This window comes from Mus caroli, unplaced genomic scaffold (assembly GCF_978045245.1).
Source record: "Mus caroli unplaced genomic scaffold, Mus_caroli_1 scaffold_7, whole genome shotgun sequence".
Lineage (NCBI taxonomy): Eukaryota > Metazoa > Chordata > Mammalia > Rodentia > Muridae > Mus > Mus caroli.
Genome location: NW_028227262.1, coordinates 394,976 through 419,053, shown reverse-complemented (window position 1 = coordinate 419,053; position 24,078 = coordinate 394,976). Strand labels below are relative to the sequence as shown.

At 40.3% G+C, this 24,078-nt stretch overlaps 1 protein-coding gene across 1 annotated transcript in view; it reads right to left on the bottom strand.

The window, feature by feature from the left end:
• Positions 1-23,263, bottom strand: part of Amn1 (antagonist of mitotic exit network 1 homolog) — a 34,080-nt gene extending 10,817 nt beyond the window's left edge. Inside the window, exons 1-6 of the mRNA XM_021165500.3 lie at positions 23,139-23,263; positions 18,801-18,933; positions 17,219-17,363; positions 4,753-4,970; positions 3,350-3,406; positions 1,109-1,220 (exon numbers count right to left, since the gene is read on the bottom strand). Coding sequence (XP_021021159.1) covers positions 1,109-1,220; positions 3,350-3,406; positions 4,753-4,970; positions 17,219-17,363; positions 18,801-18,933; positions 23,139-23,176 — 703 coding nt within the window. The 5' untranslated portion in view covers positions 23,177-23,263. The remainder of the gene's footprint in view (positions 1-1,108; positions 1,221-3,349; positions 3,407-4,752; positions 4,971-17,218; positions 17,364-18,800; positions 18,934-23,138) is intronic.
• Between the last annotated feature and the right edge of the window lie 815 nt (positions 23,264-24,078).

Genomic DNA, 24,078 nt, shown 5'->3' with positions numbered 1-24,078 from the left:
TTCCTGTGTCTGTGTCAGTGAAATGTACTTTCACGAATCTGCCTTAGTCTTTTACCTTTGTCTACTTCAGGAGAACACTCTTTGGCGTGTTTGCCCCAGCAAAACACCATCCAACACAATTGATATTTCAAAGAACCCTTAAATTTCCACTTTAGTAAACCAATCATGTAACTGCAAAGTTGGAAGGTCCCTAACCCCTGCTGTAGCTATGATAAAAGTGTAAGGCTTCACCAGCTCAGGGCCTTCCATACCCATCCACTGTATTGGAGAGGTTGGAAGGTTGGTGGTCTCTAGTGGTCTGTAGGGAACTAGCAACCTGGGCAAACAATCTGGGTATCCAAACTCTGTGCCTAAATTTTGTTCAGCAGGAGCTTTATGTGCTGAGCTATGTCCTCAGCTCTCAATGGATAAAATTTTTGTTGAGGTATTTGAAATGATGTTTATAGCCCAGGTCACCTCAGAATTTACTATGTATCTGCAGCTAACCCTGAACAAGAAGCCATCCACTCTACCTTAGCCTTATGAGTGTTGGGATTACATGGATGAGTCATGATGTAAAGGTTAAATTGTTCTTAGACTCACTTTCTATATTTTGAGTAAATGGCAGTCAACTGATCATTTAGCATATTTAATAGATATAATATAATAAACTTGACATTTTTTTTGGTTGCTGTTTTGTTTGTTTTCAAAGACAGGGTTTTTCTGTATATCCCTGGATGTCCTGGGATTTTGTAGACTAGGCTAGCCTTGAACTCATAGATCTGCCTGCTTTTGCCTCCTGAGAGCTGAGATTAAGGTGTGCCAAATTTGATATTTTTTATTGTATGTATAAAATATCATATTAATACTATCATCATTGTTGGCATCATACTTATGTAGGTAACAATGAACCTGATCACCATCATTACCATGACTACTATCTGCTTTAAGATACAAAATAGATTAGATAATCACCATGAGTGAGCCTATGAAGGAAGTGTAGCACTGTATCATTTTACTGACAAATACAATGAATAATAGAACTGAAGGAGTAATGAATTTTCTTAAGGTTCTACAGTTGGTAGAAGATGAAGTCAAGATTTAAACACTAGCAACTTGTTAGACTGACCTGTTATCAGTGGGCAGCCATGGAAAAGAAGTATACATATCTGAGGACATGCAGTCAGAGCAGCTTCTACAGCCTTATCAGTTAGATTTATACAGTATCTCATGTTAATCTCCTATGTAGAAAACAAAATAAAAGAGATTTAAAAGCTAGATTTATAATAACAGCACAAAAAAGTTTAGAAAGTAATTTCATACAAAAACCCTAATGTGACTAAGTTACCATCTTGTCCTGACCCCACTTTGCGTCTGCTTAGACATTTCTTAGCCCCCTGCCCTACTAACAGCTATGTCTGCTTTGACAACACATTTGAGATTTTCTAAGACTCTGACCATGGTTCAAATGTATTAACCAAAATAACTGATGTTTATATAAATTAAAGTAACTGATAATGATAGAAATGAAACTGTTATGTTTTGACTGAAATAATTGTCATGTTTTGCCAAAGCAAATGTAGGGTCATTCTGACCCTCATCTGACATTGATGTCATTGTGGTTTTCGTCTTTAAAAATTCTGTATCTCTGAGTTTCAGGACTCAGTCTCTATGAGGCACTACCCTAATCTTGGTTGTCAGCCAATAAAAGATTTTTTTTTTTTTTTTTTTTTTTTTGGTTTTTCGAGACAGGGTTTCTCTATATAGCCCTGGCTGTCCTGGAACTTACTTTGTAGACCAGGCTGGCCTCGAACTCAGAAATCCGCCTGCCTCTGCCTCCCAAGTGCTGGGATTAAAGGCGTGCGCCACCATGCCCGGCAAAAGACTTTTTTTAAAAAAAAATAAATAAAAATAAAAGACTTTTTATAGCACTTAGCTGGCCTAATAAGCATTTATTTGTAACTTTCTCATGTGGATTACTTCAGAACCAAATATCTACTTATTTTTAAAAATCCTACAACTATGTATAAAGAAGTGATGAATGTCCTTATCTTTATATTTCCAATACTTGGGGTGTGGAGGCAAAAAGATCAGTTCAATGCCAACCTCCATTACAAAGCAAGTTCAAGGCCAGCCTGGGTACCAGAAGACCTTATCTCAAAACCAAAAAAATGTTCCCTCGCTGAGCACTTTCTTTCTCATTCTTGCCACCTCCTCCCACCCCGTTTCTGCCATGAAATGGTATAGCAGAAGCTAAGGCATAGATGTTGGACTTTTCAATCTATAGAACTGAGAAGTAAATATCTTTCTTTTATAAAAAGAAAATCAAAACCAACCAATCAACAAAACAAAACCATGAAAACCAAGAGTGGTAAAAATAGAGGCTGGGAAAATGGATGAGTAGGTAAAAGTTCTTGCCATGCAAGCCTGAGGAGCTGAGTTCAATTCCCATGTAAAGGTGGAAAGACAGAACTAACTCTGTAAAGCTGTACTCTGACCTCCACACATGTTCTGTGATATGCATGTGTACAAATAATACATAAACTTAAAGAAAGAAAGGGGCTGGAGAGACAGCTCAATGATATCTGGTATCTTAGCAACCATATGTTGGCTCACAACTGTCTTTAACTCTAGTTCTAGGGCATCTGACACCCTCTTCTGGACCCTCAAGCATCAGTCGTGCATGTGGTGTACAGATATATATGCAGGTAAAACACCTGTTCACATGGAATAAAAATACGTTTTTTGGTTTGTTTTTAGTCAGGGTTTCACCATATCACTCTGGCTGGTCTGGAACTTACTGAATAAACCAGTCTGGCCTTGGACTCACAGAGATTGGCCTTTAACCCCAGAGCTGGGGTTAAAGAACATGAGCTACCACACCTGGAACAAACACACATGTTTTTTTAGAAAGAAAGAAAGAAAGAAAGAAAGAGAGAGAGAGAGAGAGAGAGAGAGAGAGAGAGAGAGAGAGAGAGAGAGAGAGAGAGAGAGAGAAAGGAAGGAAGGAAGGAAGGAAGAAAACAGGATGAAAATCTGGGTATGGTGGTGTACTCACTGTAATTCTAACAATGAGGAGATTGAGGCAGGAAGACTGTTGCAAGTTCAAGGCCAGTTTAGGCTCAAAATATAAAGCAAAACTGAAATTAAACAAGTATCTTCAAAAGATAAAAAGGCCAAAGGAAAAGGATATCTCAGCAGGTTATCTCAGGTTTGTTTTACAAACCTGAAGACCTGAATTCTTCAAAGCTCATGTAAAGGTGGAAGGAGAACCAAGTGTACAAAGTTGTTTTCTTGTTCCTTGCCCATCAATAATAGTACTCTTTTCCTGAGGATAAAATTTAGTACATTCATAATGTTTCAAAATTACCTCTAATTGTTTGGCACATGGTCCACTAACAAGTGCAACCACACCATTGTCAGATACCTAAACAAAAGGGAAAAGAAATATATCTTGTGATGGAGATGAAAGAATTTTCTAAAGTGCATTAATCATGAAGAATAACTACCTTCCATTCAGCAAACATATATTTTAGTTATATATTCTTCCCATTAACTAAGAGTGAGCTCAATGCCCCTAACAAAGGACCATTCTTTCTGTTTATTGAAAAGCACATCCAGAAAAATATAGGAAAGGAATAAGTGTTATATTAATCTTTTATAGAAGTTTTATAAGGGAAGAAATACTTTATCTGACTCATTGACCCAGAACAGCAAGAAAAACCACAAATCACATTATTCCTTATACACAAATACATTGTTCTGAGTTAGGGGCATGGAAAGGTTACAAGGGAGACATATATTGTTCTGAGGCAGGGTCATGGACTGGTTGGATATGAATGAAAAATAAGTAATATAGTGTGAGACCAAAGTTATGTGTTCAACTTAGCTTTTAAAAGTTGATTACAAGACTGCCATACCTGGGGATCCATCCCATAATTAGCTTCCAAATGCTGACACCATTGCATACACCAGCAAGATTTTGCTGAAAGGACCCTGATATAGCTGTCTCTTGTGAGGCTATGCCAGGGCCTGGCAAACACAGAAGTGGATGCCCACAGTCAGCTATTGGATGGAACACAGGGCCCCCAATGGAGGAGCTAGAGAAAGCACCCAAGGAGCTAAAGGGGTCTGCAACCCTATAGGTGGAACAACATTATGAACTAACCAGTACCCCCGGAGCTCGTGTCTCTAGCTGCATATGTATCAGAAGATGGCCTAGTCAGCCATCATTGGGAAGAGAGGCCCCTTGGTCTTGCAAACTTTATATGCCTTAGTACGGCGGAACACCAGGGCCAAGAAGTGGGAGTGGGTGGATAGGAGAGTGAGAGGGGGGAGGAGGGTCCAGGGGACTTTTGGGATAGCATTTGAAATGTAAATAAAGAAAATACCTAATTAAAAAAATTATAAAAAACCAAAAACAAACAAACAAACACACAAAAAGTTGATTATGTGAAGAGTTCAAAGTAGAGTAAGATAGATTATGTTGGTTTTTTTTTTAAAGGTAAGTTATATTTAAACAAGCTGAATACACAATAAAAAAGCTTTAAATGATCTCAAAGCATATAATTAACTTGGTAACAATTGGGCAAATGTTCTATCTGTGAAGGCAAGTTTTAAGAAGCATTCTTGAAAAATCATCCTCATACCATCAAGATCATGAAATAAATGGTCAACAATTTAAACAATAGCAAAAGAACTAATGATAGTCTGATTAGTCATGGATAATAACTGGGACAGTATGTAAGTTGTGCCAAGTTATCTCTCACTTACCTGCGTAGTTGAAATGTCAACACACTGCAGAAATGGGCAGTTTTTTCCTAATGCATGTAAGGACACATCAGTAATACCTAAGCAGCCACCCAAATCAATGATCTTTAGCAGCTGACAATTGAGTGCAAGAGCAAGGACTCCTTCATCAGTGACACTGCAACATCCTTTCAAATAAATTTCATGAAGGTCTGAACAGGATGAAGCCACAGCTTTTATTCCTGGGAGAAAACACAATTACTATCAGTGAACTATATTGTTATAAAGGTATTACTATAAAATTAAAAATACCCAAATAATTATCAGGAAAAAATTCTTCACACATTAGTGGGACAAGGACATCCTTTATGAAACATAATCATAAGGAAGCTTAGTGGAAGCCTGTAGGATCAGATACCAGAGGCTGCTTTTATAAAGGCTACTTCAGTCCTTTAGAAAGCAACCCCTTTTGTTCTTGACCTGATATTCTGTTAGATAACTAAAGTGGATACATGTTAGACATATCTGCCTTGAAAGAGTAGACCCATACTTGACTGTACTAATTACTGGATTAAAAATGCAGTAAGGTAGTGAGTCTGTCAGAGTTTCCTTGCTTTACCTTAAACTAGCTACGGTTTGCCCTCACCAATGTAGTCATAGTTACTTTTGTCTTATACTTTCAAAAATTGTTACAGTTTCTTTTTCTTTAGAATATTTTTATTTCTGAGAAATTTGAATCTATATCCTAGGCTATCCATATTTGGTTCAGAATAAACTATTTTCTTATCTCCTTCAAGTGAGGTCAGTATTTTGCATCATATTAAACAGGCAAATGCTCTACTCATGAACTATAGACTGTTTTTCATTCTAGCAATCACCAATTGTATGTTAGCCAGTTTCAGAGTAGTCCATCCTACAACAGGCCAAGTATATCCAGGAAAAGGTGCAGAGGCAAGAAAAGTAGATTTATGAAGGTAGCAGTTTTGTTAGTTGTGAAGGCTAGGGAGGGAGATCTTAAGAGGTAAAAAGACCAGATGAAGCATCCTGCTAGCCATTTCCAAGTTCCCATCATTGGCAAAGAACTCAGAGACAAAGTATGAAATCAGGATGAAGTTTTACTCTACAAGAGAGTAGGAATTTCAAGCGAGCCTCAGGACTCAGGCTTTTCTTGGTAGGTCATGTGCTTTAGACAGGAATGTTTGCCATCATGCACATTCCATGATCCCTTTTTTTTCCTCTGGCCAGAACATCACAATGGACTTGAACTTTCTGTAGCTATTTATTTATATACTCAATCATCCCCAACCTCCTCCTCTTTCTTCAGACAGGGACTATGTAGTCCAGGCTGGCCTGTACCTCACAATGATCACCCTGCCTCACCTTCTAAAGTGCTAGAATTACAAATGTGAGTCACCATGGTTGGCTTCTTGTCTTAAAACACACATTCTTCATGTTAAGTTTCATAGCGATTAGCTAAAAACTAAGGAATAATTTTATAAAGGCTAGATATTTTGGGTTCTATAGCTGTAAAGAGAGGTCTGACAATTTACATACTTTCAGCAAAAGAATGAGAAGAATGGAAAGGCAAAAGGGCAAAAGAGCAGAGGATAAATCCGAAGGAGCAGCTCTGTGAAGACACCTGTGAAGATATACTTATTCTAGTGATGTTGAAACAGGCACTTAGACACAGCTTTTGTTAAAAAGGGTTGCCTATTCACGTGGTCTGACAAGGCAACTAAGGTGAGATGTAAGCCTGACATTGTTGCCCTTGTTTTATGTCTATAGCTTTTACTTTTAAGACAGGCAACAATGGAAATATAGTTTAGTTTGGGACTCTATTTGGATTATATACATGTTCTCCTCTTATAATAATGTACTTGGAAGCCTGTTTCTTTTATCTGTATAATTATCCACACATATATATATAGCAACTTCAGAACTCCACTTCCCACCTTCTTCAGGCTATTTATACTCCCATCTCTGAAAAATAGTACAGATCCTCTCCAAGACCCCAGTAACAGTGTATTTCTTTTACTTTTTCTTTTTTGGAGGGGGGGGCGGTTGAGACAGGGTTTCTCTCTGTAGCCCTGGCTGTCCTGGAACTCACTCTGTAGACCAGGCTGGCCTCGAATTCAGAAATCCGCCTGCCTCTGCCTCCCAAGTGCTGGGATTAAAGGCACGTGCCACCACTGCCTGGCAACAGTGTATTTCTAATTATCCAGGTACAAAGAATCGAATTCAGGATGAACTGATTTTGGGTGCATCACCATAAGGCAAAATTGTGTCCTTCTGTAAACTTTCAGGGAGAATCCCCTATTTACCATTTTGTGCCTATGCATAGTTGGGCACAGAAGGTAACTTATGGGAGGGGACATGTACAATAGGCAAAATAAATACATGAGTTAATCTATCAATCAAAATAGAGAACCACCTAAACTATGCTCCTTAGTAATCAGCCCTCCTTTAGACCTCATTGATGCAAAATCACTACTCTTACCTCAAATTGTTAAGAGATATACTGTAGAGCTTATGAATGACTATGGTTATAGAACACTGGTTCAAGTTATCCCCAATTCCATATTCCAAGTTAACAGCTTCATGATACTGTTATAGTAATAGAACTGAAAAAAAAATCGTAACTCAAAACACTTTTTTTTTAAAAAATAAAACAACTGGGGGCTTGTTTATAAGTTCAGAGGGTAAGTCCATGACCACCATGGTAGGGAGCAAGGGAGCAAGGGAGCAGGCAGTAGGCATGGTGCAGGAGCAATAGTTGAGAGCTTGCATCCTAATTCACAAATATGGGCAAAGAGAATAAGACTGGGGGCTTTTGAAACCTCAGTGGCACACTAACTCTAATAAGGCTACCCTACTAATCCTTCCTAAACAGTTCACCAAATGAGAACCAAATATTCACATATATGAGCCTATGGAGGCCATTCTTATTCAAACCACCACTTTTTTCCCCCAGGTGGTTCTCAGTGGTCTCTGGTTCAAATAACTAGTGTTTTACAACAGAGGACACATATTCCTGGCCCAGGCCACACTGCTAGTATTCACATGCCTAGGCAGAAAGCCAGACAAGCTTCTGGGACTGCCCAATATTGTGTCTAACATTTGGACAAATTGCTTCCTTGTGGGACTAGACACTGCTAGAGAAGCTCTTTGTAGGCATGTGGCTTAGGCAGCCAGAACCATATGTTCATTGGCCTTGTGGGAACAGCATAGGCCACTCTGGCAGTGAAGAGACCTGACCTGCTTTCCTGCTGCTCGTGCAGTTAGAGCTCCCCTTCCCCTTGTCCTAGCATAGATGCCTCTGGCCTTTTGGAAAGGGCAAACAGAGAGGGCCCAGCCTGGTGCTAGAATATTGCAATTCCCCTTTTCATGGTGGCACTCCCTTCCCCTTAACAACTTCCCTGTGGGAGAAGGCAGACACTAGCTTTGGGAACAGACAAAAGGCAACACTAAGGCTGACACTCTCCTTGATAATAGATAACCAACATTTCTCTGGTGCAGATGGCTCTTGTCCTCAAAGGGAACCTGGAACAAACATCCTTGAAATGATAAGTGGCCCACTCTTGGACCTTAAGAGAAGGACAATTAAGTGTTCCCAGACAGCTGTGACCAGTTTGTAAAAATACACTAGCTCCTGATAGCACTATAAAGTTACTTCCCAGGTCAGTAGGTTCCCCCTCCCAGCTGCACAAATATTATCAGGTTTGAAGAATGGCTTCCCCTTGTTACCTCCCCAGTCACATAACCCCAAGGTCCGAGGATCCCTGCTTATGCATATAAAACCTCCAAGCCCTGCCTGGCAGTGGTGGCCATGCTTTTAATCTCAGCACTTGGGAGGCAGAAGCAGGCCAGTTTCTTAGAGACCAGCATGGTCTACAGAGTGAGTTCCAGGACAGCCTGGGCTATAACAGAGAAACCCTGTCTCGAAAAACAAACAAACAAACAAACAAACAAACAAACAAACAGAAACGACAAAAGCTCCAAGCCTCTGGATTCGGGGATCACATTTTTAACTTGCACAGTGAGAAAGGCTTGTGATCCGGGTCTGACTCATGAATAAAGGCTCTCTTTGTTATTATAGTGGAGTTGCACTTCCTGGTGTTCTCCTGGGGTTCCTGAGAACTGGGCATAACAGCAGCAGATGATCTCAAAGGCATTTCTGTCAGGATCATGTATGGTTTTCTCCCAACCATCTGCTCCTGATTCCTTCAGTCCTAGAATCTGAGGGCTGTGTCATTATGGGCCCCATCTGATTTCTGTGTTCTGGCATAGAGCCTTGTAGCCAGGAGCTATGTTTCAACTCTCACAGCCAGAATATCTACATGGTTATCTGGAGCTGGGTGGCAAGGAGAGCCAGCACCTGGGAAAGATCACTCTCTGCAGTGGGACCAAGTGGCAGACTATCCTCAATATGCCCCAGATGGCATCTTCTCTTGACAGCAGTTTCCCAAGGGACCTATAGTCTTGCCCTGCCAGGGTTTCCAGTCCTTTCAGCCGTGTCTTTAATAGAAGGGAGAAGCTGGCATTGTTCAGCACTGTGGAGAAAGGGCAGCCCACTGGATACTCCACGCTGGCAATGACATTGTCCTGGTCTGCCAAACTCAGAGCTACAAAGTTGGCAGAGGAATAAGCCTAACATGAAGAGATGGGTTGTGAGTGGAAGGCCACAGTACTGACAAGGAAGTCCCAAGAAGCAAATGAGGAAAGACCCACACAGAATGCAGGGTGATCTGCAGAGTGAGACATTCAAGGACCCCAAAGCAGCTGGTGATTAAGCAGTTAGGATTGAGGATTTGGTTCTAGGGTGCTCTCTGATTGGTCCATGTTGCCATGGGAACAACCCTGTGTTACCCCTAATATTCAGCCTAGTCTGGCTGCCCTCTTGGCCTACTTAACCTTCTATAGTCAGGATGTGCCCTTCCCTGGAGTCACCTGTCTTTGTGTTGACAGGAAATGGCTTAGGAGCCATTTCCTCTTGACCATTCTCACAAGGCAGGATCTGATGGCATCTAGGAGGAAAGCTTATTAAGACACAGGATGTTCACAGGTGAGGCAACAGGATACTCTAAGAGGAGGTTGAAACATTTCATTCAGCAGTAAAGCTTAAGCGCAGGAAGTCCCTGAAATTGGACAATCTAGATTCACTAGGTCTCAAACACCAGCCTAACTTCCTGTAAGCAGCAGATACCAGTGAGTTGCCTGGAAGAGGCCTGGCAACCTCGGGCCAACTGGAGAGACATTTTCCAACTTCTTGAGCTAAAAGGCTGTACAATGTGTTCTAGGTGCCCAGCTTTTGTGAACTGTCACATATGCTGGGTGTGGGCTTTGGTGATGCAGCTGTCTTTTCATTATTTTTGCTCCTGTTAAGTGACCCAAATAAAGCTAGCTGGTTCACCATGTTGGACTTTGGTGGTGTCCTTACTTTGGCTTGTCATTGGTTCCCTATCTGGAATAAATAGATGTTCATGTCTCCCCAGGAATAGTTTACATAACACTGTACCATCTACAATCCCAAGTGTGTTAGTTAATTATCTTTGGCTATTTAACAAGTAACTCCAAAGTTTAATATTTTAAAGAGTGAGATTTCTTTTTCTTCTCGTGTGTACGTGTGCATGTGTGTGTGTGTGTATGTTTTGAGACAGGGTTTTTCTGTGTAGTCCTGGCTGTCCTGGAACTTGCTTGTAGACCAGGCTGGTCTCAACTTAAATTATCTGCCTCCTCTCTCTGGACACTTTTCAAATACATTGGTGGACACATTATATAGGCAGGATACAGAAAGAAAGAAAATTAGCCCATATATATAGTATCAGATGCTATCTGTAGGCATTCTCAGTCTTTTGATTGGTGGAAACAAGGATTTGTCCTTAGATCACACACAGAGGAGGCAACAAGTGCCCTCCTCTATCAAGAGAGACATACAACATATGTCTCTGGACAGTCAACATCCAATCTTTGTACAATCCCTGAAGTTCTAATCAGTTAAGCCACAGAAGGTTCACTGTAACATGTGACTCTAGGAACTTTCCTTTACACAACTCTATAAAAGAAACCCAAGGCTGTAGTCTAGGGCCCTTAAATATTTTTGTGTGGGCCATAGTCGTCAATCTTGAGAATATATCCCTCTACAATCAGTACTTTAACTTCATTCTAAATAAAATTATCTTACTTCTTCTGTACATCTCTGTGAATCCTTTTTTTTCCCCCTCCCAATTCTGTGGATAAGAAGCCGAGAATCTGTAAACACTTGGTTCTGAACACTGATTTAAAGTACAGTGATAAGTGATTTCCCTAAACCTGTAGGCATCTTTGATTTAAAGAAAAGTCAAACTTCAGAGGACAAACTATATGAAAATAGAATTACCCATGAAGGTACCCTGTAGCAGAAGTAACCATGTTGTAGGAACTAGATTGGTTTCCTTAAGTTATATAGCAGAGTTAACTATTCAACTACCCTTTGGTACCAAAGGATCATAAGGATCATAAGACCTCTTCACCTGCTCCACTTGCAAATGTACACTGATTTAATCTCTTTTCTTTGGTTTTCATCATTATTCATTTCCTTAATTGGTAATTTGATGTGGGTGGTAAATTCTAGATTTCTGGCGTTGTCAGAGCTGGGTTATTGACCTAGCACTCCAATTCTATCGGGGGTCCTATCCTGGGGAACCATTCTAGAGCTTCCCCTATGTTTTTCATGTAGCTGATCATCAGTGTCCTTTATATATACCATTTGCAATTAACTAGTAAACATGTGCTGAAGAAACTGAGGTAACACCATCTTGTCCTGATCTTGACTCCATTTTGTATCTGTTGAGGTGCTTTTTCACTGCAAACCCACCCCTGACCATAACCAAAGATGTATAACCAAAATAACTGCTGAATGTAAAACCAAATAACTGTGTTCTGCCAAAACAAATGTTAGAAAGGTCTCCTAACAATGTTATTGTGATTTTTTTAATTTATAAATGCTGTATTCTTGAACTTTTGGCTGAGAACTCTTCATGACAAAAGCCTACTCTGGCTTAAATAAAGGACGATTACTTAACCTTATATTAGTGATGGTCTGTAACTTTCTCACATGGATTAGAACAAAGCAAAGCATAGTCCCGAGTTCTGTGAACCATTGTGACAAGTTATCAATTTCTAAGGAGTGTTCCAGGATTGAAACCCAAAGACTGGGGCTGGAGAGATGGCTCAGCAGTTAAGAGCACTGACTGCTCTTCTAGTTCAAATCCCAGCAACCACATGGTGGCTCACAACCATCTGTAATGAGATCTGATGTCATCTTCTGGTATGTCTGAAGACAGCTACGGTGTACTTATATATAATAAATAAATAACTAAAATAAGAAAAGAAAAATAAAGAAACCCAAAGACCATTCAGCACCACCAAAGTCTGAATTTGAAAGTCTTTATTTAGCTGGAGAGAAACAGTCTCACTGAGCAGCCTTAAATGTATTACAGGGAACCTTAAAAGGAAAAATAAAAATCATAGAAAAACTATATCCTTGTTGGCAGTTGCAAGGAAGTAAAGCAAGCAAGCAGTTTAACAGAAGCTAAAAGCATGCAGTTAGCTGCAGCATTTTGTTTCCAGAACTTTTCCATGGGACTTTTCATGGCAGGAGTAGTAAGGGGATAGGGATCAGTTAAAATAATGATGGCTCCAGCTGAGACTACTGGGTGGAACCTTTGCTGTGACACAAGGAACAAGTTGTGGGATGTGGTTATGTGAATAAAAATGGTCCCCACAGGACCACAGGGAATGGCACTATTAGGAGGTGTGGGGTTTTTTGTTGTTGTTGTTGTTGTTTTTGTTTTGTTTTGTTTTGAATAGGTATGGCTTTGTTGGAGGAAAGCTATCACTAAGGGGTGAGCTTTGAGGTCTCAGAAGCTCAAGCCAGGCTTAGTAGCTCATTGTTTCCTGCTGTTTGTAGATCAAAATGTAGAATTATCAGCTCCTCTAGCACCATGTCATGCCTCTGCCTGCATGTCACCATGATGACAACAGATTAAACCTTTGAACTGTAAGCCATCCCAATCGAGAGCTGTTATGGCATAGTGTCCCTTTGCAGCAACAGAAACCCTAACTAAGACACAGAAATCCTGTATAGCTGGTTAATCAGAAGTACCTATGTAGGCCAAGACTTGGATTTGGTCTATGAACTGAAGACAGTCTTAACTATGGGATGTGATACTACCTCCACGTAGATAGTGACAGAACTGAATTAAATGATAAGAAATTCAACTAAGGCTGACAAGATGGCTCAGTATGCAAAGGTCCCTGGCAGGGACAACTTCCCCACTCTGTTGTCTTATCTCTACAGAAACATACACAGCCACAAACTAAAAAAATAAATTAAAAGTGAAAAAACAATCTAGCTAGTATATGAAGAGTAAGATAATTGCTTGGTATAGAGAAACATACTCATTTGCTATCAGAATGGCTATGCTTTTTTAGAGTTCTTTTTTAATGAGCTATTTTTCAGGTAAACATGTAAAACTTTTTTACAGTATTATGAATATCCCAAATGGATAACCAAGATGATTGGTAGATAAAGTCAACTAGCCAAATCATTATCTAGAAACCTACTTATGCAATTAAGTTCTTCCTTCCACTCTGCCTCTGTCTGTCTTCCTTTTCTTTGGGACAATCTCATTGCACAGCCCAAGTCAGCCTGAACCTCAGGCCTTCCTGCCTCAGACTTCTGAGTGTTGGTAAATAAGTGCTACCAAAGTTCAAATCTAAATTGAAAAATAATCTAGACTAGAAAAAAAACCTTAATCAAATATAAAAACCCACTATTTCATATAATTACTCTGAGAAAACAGTTGGAATATAAAACATATACTACACTGACAGTACCCATGCAAGAGCTGAAGTCAGTATTGGAGCCTGAGGAAAACGACTCACCAGTCAGCAGAGCTACCATGAGTGTACTTCAGAGAGGCTAAACCCCAACGGTCCTTTTCCTGAAGCTCCCTTACAGCTGCTAGCCCTAACGGTACCTGTTGCTGCCTTGGTCATCTTGTTTTTAGCCTTGTATGAATATCCTTGGAGTGTTTCTAATTTCCCACTCTGCAATGAAATCACAATGCATAACAATAGCAGTGATTTCTCAAAAAGCAAATGCTACTCTGATTAATGATTCAGCTGAAGATTTCTGAGAAAAAACTAAAAATATGTATGGTTAAAAAGATTAGGTCAAGGTGCTTTTTATGTAAAATTAATTAAATCAGGTTAGGGTGCTTTGCCAGCTGCTTTGTAGCAGAAAACCTAGAGTATAAGAAAAAATAAAAAACATATTCTTAGTAACCTAATGAAAGACCTGCTAAGGCCAGAGAACAAGAACAAAGCGAGCCCAGTTGTGAAGGGTTTGAGAGTTTCACCTACAGGGGACAGGCTAATGACCAAGGATAGTAATTGAGATTCAGTGCCCACTGTTAAGACTGAGCTTCCATGTCCATTGTAAAATCTGATTTTCCTGGTTTTATAAGTATAAATTTGCTGATGAGTTTTAGTGTGCTACTTCAGGCCTTAGTGCTGTGTAGCATGTTACTGAATAGATTCTTCTTTTTCTGTTGGCTCAAAAAAAAAAAAAAAAATCTCTGACTTAAAGTTCTCTAGTTAACTATACATTTACTTTCCTATGAAAACAATATAAGAATAGGTAAATGGTTAACTATGTTAGATAAATAAGAATTGTGTTAAGTTAAAATAACATGATGTCTATCTCCTCTCTAGTAACTGAAAACTGCTACCTGCCAGTACAAGAGAAACTGGCAGTTAAAAAATATTCGGCTTGCTCAAATTCAGTTAATTCGTAATAGAAAAACTATTACTTTAGGATATAGATGTATTGTGGGAAGAGATGAGTAAATTAGATGTGGGATTTAGAATAACCTGTTTTTAAAAAATATGAAACTTGTAATCATAAAGTGTAACTGAAACATGATTAACAAGTAATTGTAATGTGTTGTTTTTCCCCCCTGCTTGAAGGATTGTATTTGAAAGGTATCTAAGGCTGGGCAGTGGTGGTGCATGCCTTTAATTCCAGCTCTTGGGAGACAGAGGCAGGTGGATTTTTGAGTTCCAGGATAGCCTAGTATACAGAGTGAGTTCCAGGATAGCCAGGGCTACACAGAGGAACCCTGTCTCGAAAAACCAAAAAAAAAAAAAAAAAAGAAAAAAAAAAAGAGAACCAAACCAAAATACCAAAATAAATAAATAATATAAAAAAAGAAAGTAGTATCTAAGGACTAAGAGAGAAAAGTGTTGCTGCAGCCTTGATGGTCACATCCACCAAGCCTATGAGAGTGTGTGCCTGCTTCATGTTAGTTGCAGATCTCATACCTCCATGGATCACTGAAATTATTATTGGAGCTGTGCTGACACTCCACAGTCATTAGTTTTTATTTTATGTGTATAGATGTTTATCCTGAATGTATATCTGTGCAACATGCTCATGTGGTGCCCAAAGAGGCCAGAAGAGGGTATTGAATCCTCTGGAACTGGAGCATGTGGGTGTCAGAACAGAACTTGGTTCCTCTACAAGAGCAGCAAATGCTCTTAACTGCTAAGCGATCTTTCTAGCCACACCCTCCTTAATATTTTGGGGTTTGGTATTGGACAGTCTTGCAGAGATTGCCTAGTTTATTTAATCTGTTTTTTCTTGTTTTGAGATAGGGAATCATGTAGATCACCTGAGCTATAAGATCCTATAAAATCTTATATGATCTAAGGATGACTTTAACCCCTTAATCTCCAGGCCTTCATCTTTCAAGTGTTGGGTTTACAATAGGAGCCTCCCCACTCCTCGTAATCTGATGACTGTTTCTGTTATAATACCATATCAAAAAGTGGTGGTATAAGCCTTTATTCCCAGTATTCAGGAGGCAGAAGGCAGAAGGATCTCTGTGAATTTGAGCCCAGCCAGGCCTATATAGTGAGATCCTGCTTAAACAAACAAGCAAATAGCCATGTGCCTTAACCACACTGGAGGTTGACATAGACAATTTATAAGAGTTCCTGGATAAACTGGTCTACACAGTGAACACCAAGCTGGTCAACATCTAAAACCAACTATAAAAACCAAAACAGTAGTTTTGTTTTCTTTTTGTGATGTTTCATTGTATTTTAAGCTAACCTCAAATTGGCTATGTAGCCCAAGATGACCTTAAACTCTTGATCTGCCTGTATCTACCTCACAAATACAGAGATTATAGGTTTTGTTATTACACCAGGCTAACTACAAAAGCCTTAATCTTAACCAAATATCAACTGGCTATGTCATATACTATAACAGGGAAAATGTTTAAAATATAGCAATATCATTTTAAATGTTTAAATTATAAGTGACAACATATTTCATAAATGGTTTGTGAGAGACCAAACTGGGAAACCAGACCTTCAACAACTCCCACCCTGAGATCCAACTGACCCTTTGTTGGGAGCGAGCCACCCCCTCCTTCTTATCTTGACCAGGAGCCTGGGACTGTTTAGACAGAGCCAGCATTCCAAGATAAACCGCAAGGTGTTTGAAGCCTGCACTCAGCATCCCCCCCAGATGTCCGTCCCTCTCTCTGTGCTTTGGTTTTTTCCCCCTTGGCCCCTCTCTATTTCCTCTCACTGTGTGCTTATAATCAGGCTCCTAGCCTCCATTAAAGTAGACCTTGACAATCCTTAGCTTGGTCTCCCTCCCTTTTCTTGCCCGTTTCTTTTTCAGGCTTGGACCCCCTCGACTCCACGAATAACTAGGTCCTGCAGGTCAGGATAAGGGTTATCTATAAGAATTCTAACTTGGATTACTTTTCTTTTTTTTTTTTTAAAGATTTATTTATTTATTATGTCTAAGTACATGGTAGCTGTCTTCAGACACACCAGAGAGGCCGTCAGATCTCATCACAGATGGTTGTGAGTCACCATGTGGTTGCTGGGATTTGAACTCAGGACCTTTGGAAGAGCAGTCAGTGCTCTTAACCGCTGAGCCATTTCACCAGCCCTTGGATTACTTTTCTTACTCTGTTATTTTTTCTTAGTTCGAATAGTTTTACCGATAACATAATTCCTTTTTGTTTTGTTGTTGTTCTTGTTTTTCTCATTTTGGTTTTTTTAACTTCATATTCTCTCGCTCTGTAGGCCCAGGTTGGCCTGAAACTATGTAGACCAGGCTGGCCTCAAATTTTCAATGATCTTCTTGCTTTTGCCTCCCTGAATGCTGGAAATTCCCTATCTCTTTCTTTTTAAAAAAAAAAACTTAGTTAACATACAAAATAATGTTTCATTTAACATTTTCATATACATATACAACATTGTACCTTGCTCATATTCTCCTCTAACCTCTCCTGTCTCCCCACTCATATGTATATGATTATATGATCATATAATCTCCTCTAAGATTTTTTTCTTCTTTCCTCCAAAATTATCTCAGGTGCTAAAGTATAGGCCTGTCCATGTACTCAAGTAATCATAAACATACCTTCTGAAGTTATGCTATTTCTATGTTCTCTGCAGGATTTTAGATTTAGTGCCTTCAGTTTTCTGCACTTACACAGGTGCTGGAGAGCCACATCTGAGATATCACAGCTCCTCAGATCTAGTCTTTGAACTTCAGGATGTAACACCTGTAACAAATACATGATTTAAAAAAAAAATGAATTAAAAAAAAAAAAAGTGGCCAGGCTTGGTGATGCACACCTTTAATCCCAGCACTCCAGAGGCAGAGGCAGGTGGATTTCTGAGTTTGAGGCCAGCCTGGTCTACAAAGTGAGTTCCAGGACAGCTAGGGCTATACAGAGAAACCCTGTCTCAAAAAACAAACTAAACCAAACAGATAAACGAATAATTTATTACTATTACTACTTTTAATATTATCTTTGTGTGTGTGTATATGTATATGTATATATATGTATGTATATATACACACACACAGAGGTCAGATAGCAACTCTGGAGAGTCAATTCTCTTCTTCCACTGTGATTTTTTTGAGCCTGAATTCAGGTCATCAGGCTTGCCTGGCAAGCATTTCCCCCCACTGAACCCCAGCCTCTCTTTTTTTGTTTTCTGAGATACTGTCACATAACTCAATCTCTCCTCAAACTCACTATTTAGACAAGGCTGGCCTTGAACTCCTGAACTCCTTGCCTCAGCCTCCCAAATGCTGTAATTATAGTAAATACCACTGAGCCTTTTTGTTGTTGCTTTGTAACCAGGGTCTCTCAATATAGCTCTGGCTGTCCTGGAATTCATTATCTGGACCATACAGGCCTCTAACTCACAAATATCTGCTTGCCTCTATCTCCTGAGTGCTGGGATTAAAGCGAGTCACTGTGCCTAACCTTACCATGACTTTTAAAGATTTTTTTTTTTTTTTAAATATTGTGGGTGACTAAGGAAGCCTAGCATTAGATCCTTAGGGACTAGAGTTAAAGGCAGTTGTAGGGCTCCTTATGTGGATTCTGGGAACTGAACTCTGATCCTCTGGAAAAGTAGCAAGAACTTTTAACTGCTGAGCCATCTCTTCATCCTCACCTTTTGTTTGAGACAAAGTCTAACCTTATAACCCATAGTGGCCTAGTACTCACTATGTAGATCAAGCTGTCTGGAAACTCACAACAAATCTGCTTCTGACTCCTGAGTAATGGAATTACGCACAAAATCTTCCATGTCTAACTGTCCAAGTGTTGGGGGCAGTTAGTACATATTCATTGTTTTGGGGAGCTACTATTCAGTGTTTCCTTGAGGCCAATAAATAACAGCACAGTTTCTAAATAGGCGGATCTCTGTGAGTTCAAGGCCATCCAGGGCAGTGAGATTCTGTCTCAAAAGCAGTAACAATAAAGAGGTTTTAAAATCTAATTAAGTGTAGAGAGAAGACAGGAGGGAAGAAGAGAAGCAAGAAAGGGTAGAAGATAGTATACATCCAAGGATGAGCACTGGCTTTTCAAATCAGTCTTATTTTAAAATGAGTAATAATTTATACTATATATCTTTTTCCATTAAAAAAAATCTAAAACTAAATCTAAACAGTGAAATAAACTTTTATAATTATACATTCTTACCTCACTTATATTGGAATCTGTTATCCGACCTCGAATGCTCATTATTTTAATTAGTCTATCTTTAATGTCGGAAGGCAAATATTTAATATCTGATATATATCTGGAAATATTGATTATTAGGTACTGAAGACATCTGGAATACAAAGACAATACAGTAAATTATTCTGCATTGGCACTGAAGGAGGAAAATTACTGAACTCTTCATGAACTCTTCAACTCAGAGTTCTACCCCTCCCATCTGGAGATTGTTCCCGGAACACTCCTGAACTTCTCACCCCAGAGTACATTCCTGAACTCTTCACCCCAGAGTCCGACCCCCTCCCAAATGAAAACTGTGCCAGGAACATTTTTTAGATAAGGGTCTCCTGGAACAAACCTAGTCCAACCCCTCCCAACTGAGGACTGTGCCAGGAACATTTTTGAGATAAGAACCACCTCAGAATGTTCCAATAGATCGGGTACATTGCCAAATATAGGACACGACCCCTTGGTTACGTAAAGCCCCTTGGAAAAACCCTTGGCAGAACCCCTTAGTGACGCAGATTTGTACTTTCCCTGCCCTGCTTCCCCCTTAGTATTTTCCTATATAAGCCTGTGAAAAATTTGGGCCGGGCGTCGATTCTCCTCTACACCATGCTTGGTGTATGAGTTTCAGCCCCAGAGCTCTGGTTCATGTGCTTGCTTGTTGTTGCTTTATAAAATCTTACTCTCTACATCTTAAGTTCGGTCTCAGTGTCTTCTTGGGTTCGCGGCTGTCCCGAGACTTGAGTGAGGGTCTCCCTCCGGGGGTCTTTCAGGCACTAGTAGCTAACACATATCAATACTGTTTGTAAGCACTTAGTCCTTTCATAAAACAGTATTTTTATTAACATTTACAAAGTTAGCTTGATGACATTCATAATCACTGCCTCTGTAAAGTTATATATGATATAATTTTCCTTTACCACTTCCCTCTGTAAACCCATTACCAATACACATTTTAAAATTTTGCTTTGAAACAGAGTCTCAGGTAGCCTGGGCTCATCTCCAACTCACTACACTGTAGCCTAGGATGTCCTGGAATTCCTAGTCCTCCTGCTTTACATCTAGAATTTGAGGATAACAGTCATGTTATCCTAACATGCTTGGCTTTATTAAAAAATATTTTAAGAAGGGCATGGTAGTATATGCCTATAATCCCAGCACCTGGGAAGTAGTAGGAGATTATGAGTTCACAGCTATTCTCAGTGAGTTGGAAACTAACCTGAGCTACATGAGACTGTCTCAAAAAAAAAAAATCCTAAAACTAGGGACTGGGAAGATAGCACACTGGTCCCTGCTTTTCCAGAGAATCTGAGTTTGATTCCCAGCATCCACATGGCAGCTTACAACCATCTGCAATTCTAGTTCCAGGGATCTTATGGCCTTTTCTGACCACCATGGATCCCAGGTATATATGTGCACACACACGTATGCATACGGAGCACCCTACCCGTACACATGAAAATATATATTTCTAAGTTATGTGGGCAATGACTACAGAAAAAACTATAACCATAAAGATTTATGGAGAGAACAGTTACCTGCATATGCAATTACCAGAAGAGACAACCACTAAGAGCCTGAAGCACTGAGGACAATTTAATCAGGACTTCATTCTGACACACTGATTAGTTCAGGATAAATGCAGCTTGCAGGAAGGACTTATTCTTTTCTGCACTAGTAAACCACAGAAATTCCTCTGAACAGTATGCCTTCCTTGAATACTGTTCAGAAACAACCTTAATCCAAGAGCCTGGGCAGTGTGGTTGCCTTGGGTCATACAAACTTCATAGCCCTCCTTACAGCTTTCACTGTCAGCTCTAGAATTTACTACCCAGCCCTGTCCTGCCATTCCTTCACATATTATTGCTCTTTGTCAGAAATGTTAAAGCCTTCTAGTTTGGCCGTTTCTCCGAAAAAATAACAACAACAACAACAACAAAAAAAACCACCCCAAAAAACAAAAAACAACACTTTTTAAGCAGCTCCAAAGTATAAGCAGAAATTAATAAAAACTTGGTTTTTGTTTTGTTTTTCTTGCTAATCTTGTGTTTGTTTGGTTCCTAGACACAAAGATGCCACTTAATCAAAGTGGTGGCTAGGGATGTAGTTTAGTAGTTCTAGTATCTGTAAGGCCCTGGACTTGATACTTAGCACCACAAAACCCAACAAGCCAGGTAGGTGTCTTAGTCAGGGTTTCTACTGCTGCTTTGAAACATCACGACCAAGAAGCACAGTGGGGAGGAAAGGGTTTATTCTGCTTACACTTCGACACTGCTGTTCATCACCAAAGAAAGTCAAGACTAGAACTAACATAGGAACCTGGATGCAAGAGCTGATACAGAGGCTATAGAGGAGTGCCACTTTACTAGACTGCTTCCCCTGGCTGGCTTAGCTTGCCTTCATATAGACCCCAAGACCACCAGCCTAGAGAGATGGCACCACTCATAATGGGCTGGGCCCTCTCCCTTGATTACTAATTGAGAAAATGCCTTATAGCTGGATCTCATAGAGGCATTTCCTCAACTGAGGAACTTTCTTTGTGATAACTCCAGCTTGTGTTAAGTTGACACACAAAACCAGCCAATACACCAGCATAGGTAGAGTACTTCTTTAGCCTCTTTTAAAGTAATGTAACCAACATGTTTTGGGGCTTCAAATTCTGGCCATCTGAGAAACTCATACCTGTGTCAAGCAACCACAAATTCTGTTTACAAATACACACACACATTCTTTCTTCCCTTGTGCTTGCATACACATCCCCACACAAACATATAATATGGGTATTGAGAAGGGAGGTGTCAGTTTCCTAAAACAGCATCCCGGTATAGTTACTTCTCAGTACCTACTGTCCTTTTCATTCAACAATCTCTTGTGAAAACCTTAAAGCATTTCAGTATTCTCATCCTTTGTAATGGCTATACGCTTCACATTGGACATCTCATTTAGTTATTTCCCTTTAGAAAAGCATCCATATTGTTCTGTGGTAAGGTAACAATATGGCCAGATTACTTTCTGGTAAGTCAGCTTTAAGTTCTATCCACACAAACAATTGTGGCATACTTGCAATCCCAGAACTCTATGGGTACAAGCAAGAAGGATCTTGAAGTTCAGGGACATCCTTTGCCACACAGTGAATTTGAGGCCTGTTATGCTACACGAGACCCTGTCTTCAAAAAGCCAAAGCCAAAACACCAGCTGGTGCTGATAACTAAAGTCTATAATCTCAGCATTTGGAAGGCTGGGGCAGAAGACTCAAGAGTTCAAGGTTAGCCTGCCATTGTGGGTCTGAGGCTAGCCTTTGCTACTAAGATTCTGTCTCAAAACAAAAAGGTTGGGGATGTAACTGAGTTGGCATTATGCTTACCTCGGGCTCAGGAGGCTGAGGTAAACTGGGAATAGTAGTGTATGTCTGTAATCTCAACATTCAGGAAATGAATGCAGAAGGATCAGAAGTTTAAAGTTATCCTTGGGTACACACACAATGTTCTAGGCCAGCATAGGCTACATGAGACTGTCTCAAGGAAAAATAAATAGCAACAAAACAATACAGAAGAAAAAGCTGAAACTTAGGCAAGAAATAACATTTGTTTATGTACCGTTAAGTCAACAACGGAACCAAAGTAGTCTTTGTAGTTTCCAATCGTTAAACCATTCCTGCTTTTCTGTTAAGAGTTTTTCTTTCTTTTTAAAAATAGAAATAACAACAACAACAACAACAACAACAAAAAAGTAGAAATAACAAGTAATACTAAAGCCTGCCTCTAACTCACTATATGGCTGAAGAGGGCCTTGAACTTCAACTTGAATTCTCAAGAAGTGTTTGGATTAAGGGCTTTACATATGTTAAGCTGATTCTCACAAAGACTCCCTGAGACAGGTACTAATACGCGAGTTTTTAAGATTTTATTTATTTGCTTGGGTATGCGTGTGTCTTACAACATAACCCCGTTAGCTTCGAATTTGTGGCAATCCTGTTTCAGTTTCCAGATAGCTGGGATTATAGGCGTGAACAGCCATGCCCTACTGTTACCCGAATTTTAGAAAGCTCTCCTGTACAATCGGGAGAGATTGTTACTATTCATGGTTCCAAAGCTGGCGAGTCACGCCGGTATTAGTGGAGGTTTGTTGGTCCAGCCCGGCTCCAGGTTTCTTTTGTTCTGCCTTCACCCTCAACGCCCACCCGAGCCAGGCCATCGGGTGGAGCCGCCAGCCCCACGGTGCACCACAGTCCTCAGAGACCTGACACAAAGCCGGGACATGGACTAGGAGCCAGCAGGACGTGAAGGAAGGGACTGGGAGCTGGGGCAGACTCACAGTTCCAGGAGCTGACTGACTACTCCGGACAAAGGCATTGCGGAAGCCCTCTTAAGCCTGGACGGCAGTTGCGGCCCTCCACAACCAACTTCCGGTCGCGCAGGACTGGTAAATCCAAATGACGTCACAGAGAGTTGGGTATGGGGCGTGGCCACATTAGGAGCGGAAGTTCGGCGCTCTCTCTGGGCAGAACTTCTGAGGGCAGCTCAGAACTAACTGGCACCCAAAATGTAGAGGCATCCAAAGCAGGGGCAAAGCCCCCTGGGACTTGTAGTTCTTTCTGCCCGCTATTGCCAGTTACTGCTTCTCCTGCCCAAGAGTCGCCAGAAGTCGCTGTCCAGGCAAAGGCTAATGGCAGCTCACTGCTTTTGTTGGTGCGATGCCAGGTCCCATGAAGCAAACCAAGTCTCTAGTCAGATACAGACACCGACTTCAAACACGCGTTTTACAAGTCTGCAGTAGTCATCTCCACAGAGTGTGCCTGAAGCAAGAGCTGAACCGCGCAGTCCTGGGTCATTCCAGGAAAGGGACATATTAAGTCCTGTTCCTTTTTTTTTTTTTTTTTTTTTTTTCAAGACAGGGTTTTTCTGTATAGCTCTGGCTGTCCTGGAACTCACTTTGTAGACTAGGCTGGCCTCGAACTCAGAAATCCGCCTGCCTCTGCCTCAAGTCCTGTTCCTTTTAACATGACTGTAGCTATTTTAATTTTAGACTCCATATTGCTCATAAGGTGAAATTAAGTACAGGTTCTCAGATTGTGCTTCCTAGAAGTAATTATTCGTAGCTGACATAACGTTCTCCACAATACTCATGCTCTGTTATCTCAATACTCTGGAAACCCCTAACCACCACCTTACCCATCTCACTTAGTACCAGTCAGCTTAGAGGTCAGCTCATAATACTGATAAGACTAAGCGACTCTGATCGAACCCTGAGATGG